Source organism: Scyliorhinus canicula, chromosome 7 (genome assembly GCF_902713615.1).
Source record: "Scyliorhinus canicula chromosome 7, sScyCan1.1, whole genome shotgun sequence".
In the NCBI taxonomy this organism is placed as follows: domain Eukaryota; kingdom Metazoa; phylum Chordata; class Chondrichthyes; order Carcharhiniformes; family Scyliorhinidae; genus Scyliorhinus; species Scyliorhinus canicula.
The window spans coordinates 170,039,054-170,051,894 of NC_052152.1; the positions used below are offsets into that span (position 1 = coordinate 170,039,054).

At 51.8% G+C, this 12,841-nt stretch overlaps 1 protein-coding gene across 1 annotated transcript in view; it reads left to right on the plus strand.

The window, feature by feature from the left end:
* Nucleotides 1-983: 983 nt before the first annotated feature.
* The window catches only part of LOC119969530 (brefeldin A-inhibited guanine nucleotide-exchange protein 2-like), a 141,572-nt gene continuing 129,714 nt past the window's right edge, over nucleotides 984-12,841 (plus strand). Inside the window, exon 1 of the mRNA XM_038803245.1 lies at nucleotides 984-1,211. Coding sequence (XP_038659173.1) covers nucleotides 1,088-1,211 — 124 coding nt within the window. The 5' untranslated portion in view covers nucleotides 984-1,087. The remainder of the gene's footprint in view (nucleotides 1,212-12,841) is intronic.

Genomic DNA, 12,841 nt, shown 5'->3' on the forward strand with positions numbered 1-12,841 from the left:
CTCAGGTGAAGGTTTACTTTTCGCACCACTGCTGTCTGCAACTGCCCACCTTAACTGGTGGACCACACCATTCTGTGCACCATGTTCCTGGGTGCACTTCGCTCCATTGATAACACTATTTCCAACACTTTTAAAAATTAATCGCAACATCTGCCAGTACATCCTCTGTATGGCTTCATCATGAACTCTGCAAACCAAGCGATCCCCAGCATCTCATTTAGTGTTGTCCCAAAGCCACAGTGTTCTGCAATTTTCCTAAGCCTTGCTATGTAGGTTGCAATGGCCTCGCCTTAGAATTGAATTAAAAGCGTTGCAAAATCACGGAGGGCTTTGAATTGGTCAACATACTGTACCCAATCATCAGAAGAGGCGATGAAGGGACCCACTCTGCCAAATACAGGCGTCCCTGCAGCTCTCTTCTACTTTGCAAGTCTGACTTCAACTGGACAGGTTCCGAGTTGATGATCTTGCCGCTTTTCCTCATCACCTCGCCAAATGTAGCAACATGGTTCCACCAGTTCGGTACAAACAACGAACGTTTATCTCTCCAACGTGCTATTTACAGTCCTGCAGCCTCGACTCTGCCAGCCTGCCTCCTGGATCGAAACCGGTTCCGCCCTTCAAGGGACCAGCTGCTACACATACCCAAAGGCAAAGTCATTAAAAAATGAACATTTATCCTGGTTAATAGTGGATGTGAAATTAGGCAAACAGAAAACGGGAGCAGACGTAAAATGTTTATTGAGTAGATATGTGGGAGGAGGATTGTAAATCTCAATTTGTACGGATTGATTGTTTTTAATAAGCGTGTAAAACAATTTACCTTCGTTCTTTATGCCGACAAGCGGTAGGCCTCCCGTGCAGCACTCCCTCTCCGACTGAGGGTGAGAAACCGACCCTCTGGCCTGGTCCCTGGGGAGGGAGAGCAGGGCCTCCGTTTCCATGACGACAACCGCAGGTGGGGGCGGGTCGCGAGTCAAGGGTCAGGCGGCGGGTCACGTGCTAACTCGCCAACATGGCGGCGCCTGAGCCTTAGGAGGAGCTCGTCGGTCACCACGATTTCACTGCCGTCGACAGCCGGCAAATCATGCACGAGGGCAGCAAAACGAAAAACATGTTTTTGACCCGAGCGCTCGAAAAGATCCTAACCGATAAGGACGTGAGGAAGACTCACCACTCCCAGCTCCGCAAAGCCTGTGAGGTGGCCCTGGGTGAGTTTCCTGGTTCGGCTGAGTGGGGGAGAGGAGAGATTTCGCAAAAATTTGAGCCTCGAAATGTACTAACCTGCCCACTTATCGCATTCCTCTAACTTACCGAGGCACGGATTTGCCTGGCACCAACCTCAGCTCCACGGCAGCAGAGCTGTCTGCCACTCGGCGAGGATAAGGCCTTCCTCCGCTTCTCTGAGAATTCCCTTTTCTCTTGACTTCCGCGATTAAAATCGTGTTGACAAGACCGATCCAATTGAGACATCAGCTGTTGCCAGCTTTAGCGAGATACACGATACCTTGCAAATGATTAATCCGATTCGGCCTTTTATGACATTTAAAACATTGACAGCTAAGTTTACTTTACGTGGGACCCTTGCTGTTGACCCTTTCATCTTTTGTTTTCCGATTTCGAAACCATGCTGATTAGTATTAGTTGAGTAAAATGTGTCTTTTGCTCAAGAAATTAGAGATCACTTTTCTGTAGTTTGGTAGATCTAGGCGTTGAAAATATTAGATTGGTGCTGCTGACCAGTCCAGAAAATAGATATTCCACAATTGCCTTTCTTCACCTAATGTATTTCTTCAGCAAAACGTTCCACACAAATTTATTTTCTTTGGCACTCTGATCAATGTGCTCACTATCTGTAAGTTTGCATTATCACAGTTAGTGACAGCTGTAAACTGAGCTATGTTGCAAAAATCTTTTGTAAATGTATGAAGTTCTGAAGTGAAATTGTACGTAATTTACCTCTGACGTAAACAGCCAATCGTAAACGGAAAGATCTGAGCAATGTGAGCAGCCAAGTTGTTTTGTGTTGTTCTGACACCTGTTTCTTGGTTAAAGTTAATTTCACATTCCTGTAATAGGTTGAACTGTAGAGTGGAACCTCAGAATGAGTACACATGACTTAACCATGTCGGTATTGCAAGGCTATTTTGATGGTGATATTTGTGTGTGCTTAAATGTTAATAGCATATAGCTGAATCTTGTGTATTGCTGAGACAGAATATGGTAGAAGTGTGCAAGTGACTGCAGTAAATGAACCGTGGTGCAGTTTGACAAATTTTGTTGTCGCTAAAGTTCACAGTCAGATGTATGTTCCACACAACATATTTAAAATATTAATTATACAGACAGTAGATGTAGAGCTCTGCTACATTACATGATAATATCATTGACAAATGAAATAATTTGTCTTTACAAAGTATCTTCTGTGATCACAGAATGTCCCAAAGTACTTTGCAACCAGTTAAATACTTTTGAAGTGTTGTCACTGGTGTAATGTCATAATTTCATAATGCAGGACAATGTGGAACTTCGGTTGCGTAATTTGTGGTCCTACAAAATGCTCTGAGCTAGTAGCCAGTACCAATAACTTGTGTTCATTTAGTGCCTTTAACATAATAAAAGATCCCAAGGCACTGCACAGTGACATTTTAAAACAAAATATGAAATCAACTAGTTAAGGACATTCAGGCATATGACCAAAAGCTTGATCTGAGGGTTAAGTTTTAAGGAGTGTCCTAAAGGAGGAAAGCACGGAAGAAAGGCAGAGGAGGGGTTTGGGAAGGATCTCCAGACATTGAGCCGAGGCAGTTGAAGGCATGGCCATCAGTGGTGAAACAGTTAAGATCAGGGACGCTCAAAAACCCAGAATCAGAGTAGTGTAGATATCTCGGGGCTGGAACGTCTTGGCGCTGTGGAGAGGCAAGACCATGGTGGGAGTTGAAAACGAGGTTGAGTATTTTAAATCAAGCCATGTGTTAACTTGGAGCAAATATGGAGGAAATGAGATTTGGTGCAAATGGGCAGCAGAGTTTTTGATCAGTCAAGTTTACAGAGGGTAAAACATGGGATGTTGGTCAGGAGAGTGTTAGAGTAGTCAGGTTTAGGGGGTTTCAGCAGCAGATGAGCTGAAGTGGGGTATGTAGCACACACTGGATTGGGGATTTTAGTTATGGCGTAGACCAGATAATGTGCAAAAGCAAGACTTGAAATGATAGTAAATGCTGGAAATATACGAATATAAATGTGACTGCTGGTTGCGGTGATGCGGGCTAAGCCTTGCGTTCGGTAGCTCCCGCTTTTTTCGGTCTTTTGGGCTCTTTTAAGGGCCCGTAGCGGTGCTGGTTGGACTTTTCCCCGTGTGGGAACACTCTCTCTAAGATTCTCCGCCGGTAGATGGCCTGGACTAGGAGTGGAGCGGTCAAAAAATCGGCTTTGGAGCAGAGAAAGGTGCGAGGCAGAAGAAACAAGATGGCGGCGGGCAGGGAAGCAGCAGCAGCGTGGCAGCAGTGGGAGCGAGAGCAGCAGGAGCTGCTTCAGCGCTCTTTTAAGGAGCATAAGGCAGAGATTCTGGAGCCGTTTAAGGCCTCCCTGGACAAGCTCATGGCGACCCAGACAGCTCAGGGTGTGGAGATCGGAGAGCTTCGGCAAAAGGCCTCGGAGGGCGAAGACAAACTCCTGGGCCTGGTAGTGAAGGTGGAGTCGCACGAGGCGCTCCATAAGAAGTGGTCAGCGAGGATGGAGGAGATGGAGAACCGAGCCCGTCGGAAGAACCTGTGGATCCTGGGCCTCCCAGAGGGGCTGGAAGGTTTGGATTTGGGGGCCTATGTGGCCATGATGCTGAACACACTAATGGGTGCGAGGTCGTTCCAGGGGCCTTTGGAGCTGGAGGGTGCCCATCGGGTGCTGCTGAGGAAACCCAGGCCAAACGAGCCGCCTCGGGCGGTGCTGGTCCATTTTCACCGCTTTGTCGACCGCGAGTGTGTGCTGCGTTGGGCGAAGGAGGAGAGGAGTAGTAAGTGGGAGAATGCGGAGGTCAGGATATACCAGGACTGGAGCGTGGAGGTGGCGAAGAGAAGGGCTGGCTTTAACCGGGCGAAGGCAGTGCTCCACAAGAAGGGGGTCAAGTTTGGCTTGTTACAGCCGGCACGCCTGTGGGTCACGTATAAAGATCGCCAACTATATTTTGACTCCCTGGAGGAGGCCTGGACTTTTGTTCAGGCAGAGAAGCTGGACTTGAACTGAGGGCTGGCGAATGTTGTATACTGCCCGGAGGCTTTGTCCTCCTTGGTATCCTTTCGCTTTATCGGTTCTATTGGATGATATTTTTTTTGCTGTTCTGCCTTTTGTTTTGCTTGTTTGGGACTGTTATCTGTTTATTTGGGTGTTTTGTCATGTTTGGGGTCTGTATTTTGTTCACTGGTTGAGAGTTTGGGTGGGGTTCGCGGTCCTGTTGGGTCATGTGCCCGTCTTTTCCTGCGTTTTGGGTCGGGGGGGCAGGGCTTAGGATGGAAGCGCGGGCTTTTCTCCCGCGCTAGAGGAGCAGTGGGCAGGGCCGGCACTGGGGAGGTGGTTGTGTTGCACTAGGGGGGGTCATTGGGGTGGCGGGAGCAGCCGGGGTCAGCAGGAGTCGGCTGACTTATGGAAGTCGAATGGAAGGGGTTCCGCAGCTAGGGAGGGCCCTAGCTTTGTGGTGGGGGGGGGGGGGGGGGGGCGTACCGGGTTGCTGCTGGAATGGCCAAGACAGAGCTGGAGCATGTAGAGGAGGACGGGATGGGGGTCTGTCGCTGTGGGGAACGGGCTGAGCGGGGGGCGCGGGCTCGTGGCGGATTGCGGAAGGGTGATGGCTAGTCGATGGGGGAGGGGGGGAGGCGGTCCCCTGATCCGGCTGATCACCTGATCCGGCTGATCACCTGGAATGTGAGGGGGCTGAATGGGCCGGTCAAAAGGGCCCGAGTGTTTGCGCACCTGAAGGGGCTGAAGGCGGATGTGGCCATGCTTCAGGAGACGCACCTGAAGGTGGCGGATCAGGTTAGATTGAGGAAGGGATGGGTGAGCCAAGTGTTTCATTCGGGGCTGGATGCAAAAAATCGGGGGGGTGGCGATCCAGGTGGGGAAGAGGGTGTCGTTTGAGGCGTCGAATGTGCTCGCAGACAGTGGTGGGCGGTATGTGATGGTGAGTGGCAAGCTGCAAGGGGAGCGGGTGGTGCTGGTTAATGTATACGCCCCGAATTGGGACGATGCGGATTTCATGCGGCGCATGTTGGGCCGGATTCCAGATTTGGAGGTGGGGGTGGGGGGGGGGGATTTTAACACGGTTCTGGATCTGCCACTGGATCGATCCAGTTCCAGGACGGGTAGGAGGCCTGCGGCGGCTAAGTTGTTGAGGGGGTTTATGGACCAGATGGGAGGGGTGGATCCATGGAGGTTTGCGAGGCCGAGGGCCAGCGAATTTTCATACTTCTCCCATGTGCATAAGGCCTATTCCCGGATCAAATTCTTTGTTATGAGTAGGGCGCTGATTGCGAGGGTGGAGGATGCTGAGAATTCGGCGATAGCCATTTCCGACCATGCCCCGCACTGGGTGGACCTCGAGCTGGGGGAGGAGAGAGACCAGCGCCCGCTTTGGCGCTTGGAGTTGGGGCTGCTAGCGGACGAGGAGGTGGGGGGGCGGGTTTGAGGATGTACCTGGAGGCCAATGACAATGGGGAGGTCCGAGTGGGGACGGTCTGGGAGGCGCTGAAGGCTGTGGTTAGGGGGGAGTTGATCTCCATTCGAGCCCACAGGGAGAGAAGGGAGCAGAGGGAGAGATTGGTAGGGGAGATGGTGAGGGTGGACAGGAGATACGCGGAGGCCCCGGAGGAGGGATTGCTGAGGGAGCGGCGCAGCCTCCAGGCTGAGTTCGACTTGCTGACCACCAGAAAGGTGGAAGCTCAGTGGAGGAAAGCACAGGGGGCGGTGTATGAATATGGGGGGAAGGCGAGCAGGATGCTACCACACCAGCTCCGTAAGCGGGATGCGGCTAGGGAGATCGGTGGAGTTAAGGATCGGGGAGGAAATGTGGTGCGAAGAGGGGTAGACATTAATGGGGTCTTCAGGGACTTTTATGAGAAACTGTATCAGTCTGAACCCCCGGCGGAGGAGGGGGGATGGGGCGCTTTTTGAACAGGCTGAGATTCCCGAGGGTGGAGGAGGGACAGGTGGAGGGACTAGGGGCGTCGGTTGAGCTGGAGGAGCTGGTCAAAGGGATAGGGAGCATGCAGTCGGGGAAGGTGCCGGGGCCGGATGGGTTCCCGGCTGAATTTTACAAGAAGTATGCAGACCTGTTGGGTCCCCTGTTGGTTAGGACCTTTAACGAGGCAAGGGAAGGGGGGGCTTTGCCCCCCCCCGACGATGTCTCGGGCGCTGATCACCTTGATTCTTAAGCGGGACAAGGATCCTCTGCAGTGTGGGTCATACAGGCCGATCTCCCTTTTGAATGTGGACACCAAGCTGTTGGCAAAGATCTTAGCTGTGAGGATAGAGGACTGTGTGCCGCAGGTTATCCACGAGGATCAAACGGGGTTTGTGAAGGGGAGGCAGCTGAACACCAACATAAGGAGGCTCTTGAACGTTATAATGATGCCGGCGGTATAAGGGGAGGCGGAGATTGTGGTGGCGCTGGACGGGGAGAAGGCCTTTGATAGGGTTGAGTGGGGGTACTTGTGGGAGGTGTTGGAAAGGTTCGGGTTTGGGGAGGGGTTTGTTAGTTGGGTGAGGCTGTTGTATGAGGCCTCGATGGCGAACGTGACGATGAATAGGAGGAGGCCAGAGTATTTTCGGCTATTCCGAAAGACGAGGCAGGGGTGTCCCTTGTCCCCCCTGCTCTTTGCGCTGGCAATTGAACCCCTGGCTATGGCGCTGAGGGAGTCGGGGAATTGGAGGGGGGTGGGGAGGAGCACTGAGTGTCGCCCTATGCGGATGACCTATTGTTGTATGTGGCGGACCCGGTGGGGGAAATGATGGGGTGTTGGGGATTCTCTGGGAATTTGGGGATTTCTCAGGATACTAGATCAACTTGGGGAAGAGCGATCTGTTTGTGGTACACCCAGGGGATCAGGAGGGGGGGTTTGGCAGGCTCCCACTGAAAAGAGCGGAGAGGAGCTTCAGGTACTTGGGGTTCAGGTGGCCAGGAGTTGGGGGGCCTTGCATGAGCTTAACCTCACAAGGTTGGTGGAGCAAATGGAGGAGGAGTTTAAGAGGTGGGACATGTTGCCGCTGTCTCTGGCGGGTAGGGTACAGTCAGTCAAAATGACGGTGCTCCCGAGGTTTCTGTTCCTGCTCCAGTGCCTCCCCATCCTTATCCCGAAGGCCTTTTTCAGGCGGGTTAGCAAGAGCATTACGGGGTTTGTGTGGGCACATGGGACCCCAAGGGTGAGAAGGGTGTTCTTGGAGTGGGGCAGGGATAGGGGGGGGGGGGGGGGCTTGCGCTGCCCAACCTCTGTGGGTACTATTGGACTGCCAATGCAGCGATGGTGCGTACATGGGTGATGGAGGGGGCAGCATGGAAGAGGATGGAGATGTTGTCCTGTGTGGGCACGAGCCTAGAGGCGCTGGTAACGGCGCCGCTGCCGCTCCCTCCAAAGAGGTATACCATGAGCCTGGTGGTGGCGGCTACCCTCAAAATTTGGGGGCAATGGAGATGACACAGGGCAGAGGTGGGGGCCCCGATACGGGGCAACCACCGGTTTGTCCCGGGGAGAATTGATGGCGGGTTCCTGAGTTGGCACAGTGCAGGTATCAGGAGGTTGAGGGACCTGTTTGTGGACGGGAAGTTTGCGAGCCTGGGTGCGCTGGAGGGGAAGTTCAGGCTCCCCCCGGGGAGCGCCTTTAGGTACATGCAGGTAAGGGCGTTTGTCAGGTGGCAGATGGCGGAGTTTCCTCTGCTGCCGCCGCGTGGGATCCAGGACAGGGTGCTCTCGGGGGTGTGGGTTGGTGAGGGGAGGATCTTGGCAGCGTACCAGGTGATGCAGGGGATGGATGAGGCTTCGGTCGAGGAGCTGAAGGGTAAATGGGAGGAGGAGCTGGGTGAGGAGATAGAGGAGGGGATGTGGGCGGACGCCCTGGGGAGGGTGAACTCCTCTTCTTGTGCGAGGCTTGGCCTCATACAGTTTAAGGTGCTGCATCGGGCTCACATGACTGGGACAAGGATGAGTCTTCGGGAGTGAGGACAGGTGTATCAGGTGCTCAGGAAGCCCAGGAAATCATGCCCATATTTTCTGGGCATGCCCAGCGCTGGGGAAATTTTGGAAGGGCGTAGCAAGGACGGTGTCGAGGGTGGTAGGATTCAGGGTCAATCCGGGCTGGGTGCTCGCAATTTTTGGGGTTGCAGTGGAGCCGGGAGTGCAGGAGGCGAAAGAGGCCGGTGTTCTGGCCTTTGCGTCCCTAGTAGCCCGGTGGAGGATTCTTCTTCAGTGGAAGGATGCGAGGCCCCCAAGCGTGGAGGCCTGGGTCAACGATATGGCAGGGTTTCATAAATTAGAGAAGGTGAAATTTGCCCTAAGGGGATCAGTGCAGGGGTTTTTCAGGAGGTGGGAGCCATTTCTGGATTTCCTGGCAGAACGAAAGGAAAAGGCCAGTAGCAGCAACAGCCTGGGGGGGGGGTGGGGTGTTGTTTCGTTGTTTTGGACCGAAGGGACAGGCATAGTTGTTCTATGCTAATGGCGGGCGTTGATTTCTTTCTTTCCTTCTCTATGTATACACGGGAGGGAGGGAGGGGGGGGGGATTGTCGAAGGGGCGGGCGTGGGTTTTGTGCGAATGGCGGGTGTTAATTTACCTCTTCCGTAGTGTATGTGGGGGTACTGTTTTTTTTTTTCTGTTCTTTGTAAACATTTTTGTTACTTTTTGTTGATATTTTATGAAAATTCTGAATAAAAATTGTTTTAAAAAAAAATAATATAAATGTAAGTTGTTGAAATACTCATGAGGTCAGGTAGCATCTGTGGGGAGGGAAACAATGTTAACTTTTCTGTTTGATTTTTCGTCAGAACAATTGGAGACATGTTTCCATGAACAGGAACATGTTTTGAGCAAGTAACCGAGGCTATTTTAATGAATTTAGGTGAAAGATAAATATTGACCAGGGCAGTGGAAACATTTCCTGTTGTTTGAAATAATGACATCACTGGCTATGCAATATTCCAGTAATAAACTGAAGTGGGACCTGAGATTATATAATATTTTTTTGAAAATCTTTTTATTGGCTTTTCTCATATTTATGAACAGTTGTTACTTACATAGAGTACGTTTTTCTTGCCCGTGCTAATTTGCTTTATTTTACAGAGAGGTTTGTTTTGTCCTTCATTTGACTAACTGTCTGTATATTTTGCTGCCCTCTGGATCGGTCTATGATATCCTCTCCTTCCTCCTCCTCCTCCTCCTCCTCCTCCTCCTCCTCCTCCTCCCCCCCCCCCCCCCCCCGCCATTGGTTTCAGCACCCTGCCTCTTCTCTCGTGGTTTCCCCCCTCCCCGGGTTGCGCAGTCCTTTGGTTCTTTTTTTCCCCCTGGCTTACTCCTCGTTGCTGGCCTCAAACAGTTTTTGGAACTGGCCGACAAACTGCCCCCAAGTATCCAGGAAGCCTTCCTCTGACCCTCGGATGGTGTACTTAATCTTCTCCAGGTGGAGAAATTCCGAGAGGTCAGCGAGCCAGTCTGCAGCTTTGGGTGGTGCTGCCAATCGCCAGCCGAGCAGGATTCTCTGACGTGCAATTAGGGAAGCGAAAGCAAGGGCGTTGGCCCTCTTCCCCATGTGTAGCTCTGGCTGCTCCGATACCCCGAAGATCGACACTATTGGGCATGGCTTCACCCTCACCCCCACAACCTTGGACATTGCCTCGGAGAAGGCTGTCCAGAAACCAAGCAAGCTTTGGGGCAAGCCCAAAACATGTGGGTATGGTTGGCCAGGCCCCTCTGGCACTGTTCACATTAATCCTCCACCTCCGGGAAGAACCTGCTCATTCAGGTTCTGGTCAGGTGCGCTCTGTGCACCACTTTGAGCTGCATTAGGCTTAGCCTTGCGCAGGAGGAGGTGGAGCTCACCCTGCTCAGTGCTTTGCTCCAGTGTCCCCATCCCACCTCTGCCCCCAGTTCATCCTCCCACTTTTGTCTGGTCCTGTCCAGTGGTGTTCGGGCTCTGTCCAGTAGCTGTCCGTATATTTTCCCACATAGGCACAAGCAGGGAGAAGGGGGGGCTATCAGGTCCTCTAGTGGTGTGCTTTCTGGGACCTCGGGGTACCCGACTGTCTCTTCGCGGCGGAAGTGCTTTATTTGGATGTGTCTCAATTCCTGTCCTCTTGATAGTTTCCACTTCCTCGTCAGTTCGTCCAGTGTCGGCAGTCTGCGCCCTACGTAGAAGTCCCCGACCGTCAGTGTGCCCCCGTCCCACCTCCATCTTTTGAAGGTGGTATCTAGCATGGCTGGGGGGAATCTGTGATTGCCACAGACGGGGGTCATAAGGGACATTTTGGTTATGCCAAATTGTTGTCTCAACTGGGTCCACTTTCTCAGCACGGCCGCTACCACTGGGTTCGTTGTATACCTTGTTGAGGGGGGGTGGGAGTGCTGCTGTGGCCAGGACCCGGAGGGTTGTTCCTTTACAGGATGCCTCCTCCATTTGTACCCAATCCGTGTTGGGTTCTTGTACCCATCCCCTCACTTTTTATGCCGTTGCTGCCCAGTGGTAGTATTGTAGGTTCGGCAGAACAGGCCCCCTCTGAATTTCCCTCTTTGCAGTGTTGGTTTGGGAATTCTCGGGTTCTTGCCCCACCACACAAATGCCATGATTAGCCTGTCCATGTTTTGGAAAAAAGCCTTGGGGATGAAGATCGGGATGGATCTAAACAGGAAGAGGAACCTTGGCAGTACGTTAATCTTGATCGTCTGCACTCTTCCCACCAGGGAGAGTGGGAGTGAGCCCCACCATTGAAGGTCTTTTCTTACTTCCTCCACCAGACTGGCAGGTTCCACCTGTGGATCTGTGTCCAGTCTCTGGCTATTTGGATCTCCAGGTAACTGAATCTGTTCTGGGCCGTTTCGAATGGGGAGCCTGTTCAGCCTTGTCCCTCCCCCTTTTGGGTTCACTGGGAATGTCTCGCTTTTGCCCAGATTAAATTTGTAGCCCGAGAAGGTTCCAAACTCTTTCAGTATTTGCAGTATTGCCGTCAGTCTCTCCTGTGGCTTTGAGACATAGAGGAGCAGGTCATGTGCATAGAGTGAGACTCTGTGCTCTCTGTCTCATCTCCGAATTCCCTTCCAGCTTTTGCCGTCCCGCAGGGCTATTGCCAGGGGTTCGATCGCTAGCGCGAACAAAAGTGGGGACAGGGGGCAGCTCTGTCTTGTTCCTCTCTGTAGCTGGAAGTATTCAGTGCTGGTGGTGTTTGTTCGGACACTCGCTTTGGGAGCGTTGTACAGGAGCGCACCCAGGTGGTGAACCCCGCTCCTAGCCCAAACCATTCCAGAACCTCGAGAAGGTATTTCCATTCGACTCTGTCGAAGGCCTTTTCTGCGTCCAGGGAGACGATCACCTCTGGTGTTCTCTCATGTTGGGGAGGGTCATTATCGCATTTAGCAGCCGCCTGATGTTCGCTGTGAGCTACCTACCCTTGACAAAGCCCATTTGGTCCTCTGCGACCAGTACTCAGCCCTCCAGTCTTTTGGCCAGGACCGTTGCGAGTATTTTCTCATCCATGTTCAGCAGTAAAATGGGTCTGTATGATCCACATTCTGTCAGGTCTTTATCTTTTTTGGGTATTAGTGAGATTGTGGCCTGAGCTAGCGTTGGGGGCAGGGTGCCCCCTGCCAGTGAGTCCGCGAACATGTCCCTTAGGTGTGGGGCCAGGACTGGTGCAAGTTTTTTGTAGAAGTCTGCCGGGAACCCGTCGGGTCCTGGTTCCTTCCCCACCTGCATGGAGCTGATGCTCTCCATGATTTCTCCCAGGTCTTTTGGTGCTTCCAGCTCCCCCCCCGTCTGTCTTCCCCGACCACTGACAGTTCCAGTCTGTCTAGGAACTGTTTAATTCCCACATCCCTGTCAGGGGGCTCGGAGGTGTACAGTCTCCGGTAGAAGATCTCGAATGCCCGAATGACCTCCTTTGGCTCTGTTACTAGTCTGCCTTTGCTATCCTTAACCTGCGCTATTTCCCTCGTGGCTGCCTGCTTTCTCAGCTGGTGAGCCAATAGGCGGTTAGCCTTGTATCCGTGTTCATAGAAATTCACCTGAGATTATAGGCTCAGGTCTCTGGAACAGGACGTGGGCCAGAATTAAACCTAACAATATCAACATTTTAGATCAAGTCTTTTAAGACCATACTAACTTGGGGGTAAACCACAGTGCTCCATCATGGTATTCAGCCATTCAGTTGATGATTACATGTTTATTATTTCCTCCAACCTAGAAAATGCCCAAAGAATACCAAATTATGGTGCTAGTCCTGAACATGTTTCTTTGCCAATTAAAACTTGTGGTCCCTTGGCCTACATCAATAAGTTACTTTGAAGTAATGTCCTGTATTGATGCTTCCTGTGCCAATTATTATCTTGTGCACTTCTGCTTCTACTTTTGAGACTAAGTCGCCAAATAGCCCACGCTTCTCCAGTGTTTGCTCTTAATACAACTCTTTATTGCCAGGGAACACTCTTTTGTGTGCCAGGATTAAAATATTGGCTTTGCAACTTGATGACCAGAATCAATGTGATACTGCAAATTAAGTTGCACTCTTGTTGTTTTAACAATGTAGGTAAGAAGTATCCTATTGGCCTTTTTTGTTGCAATTGCAATTCAACAGTATTTTGCTAATGTTGGATGTC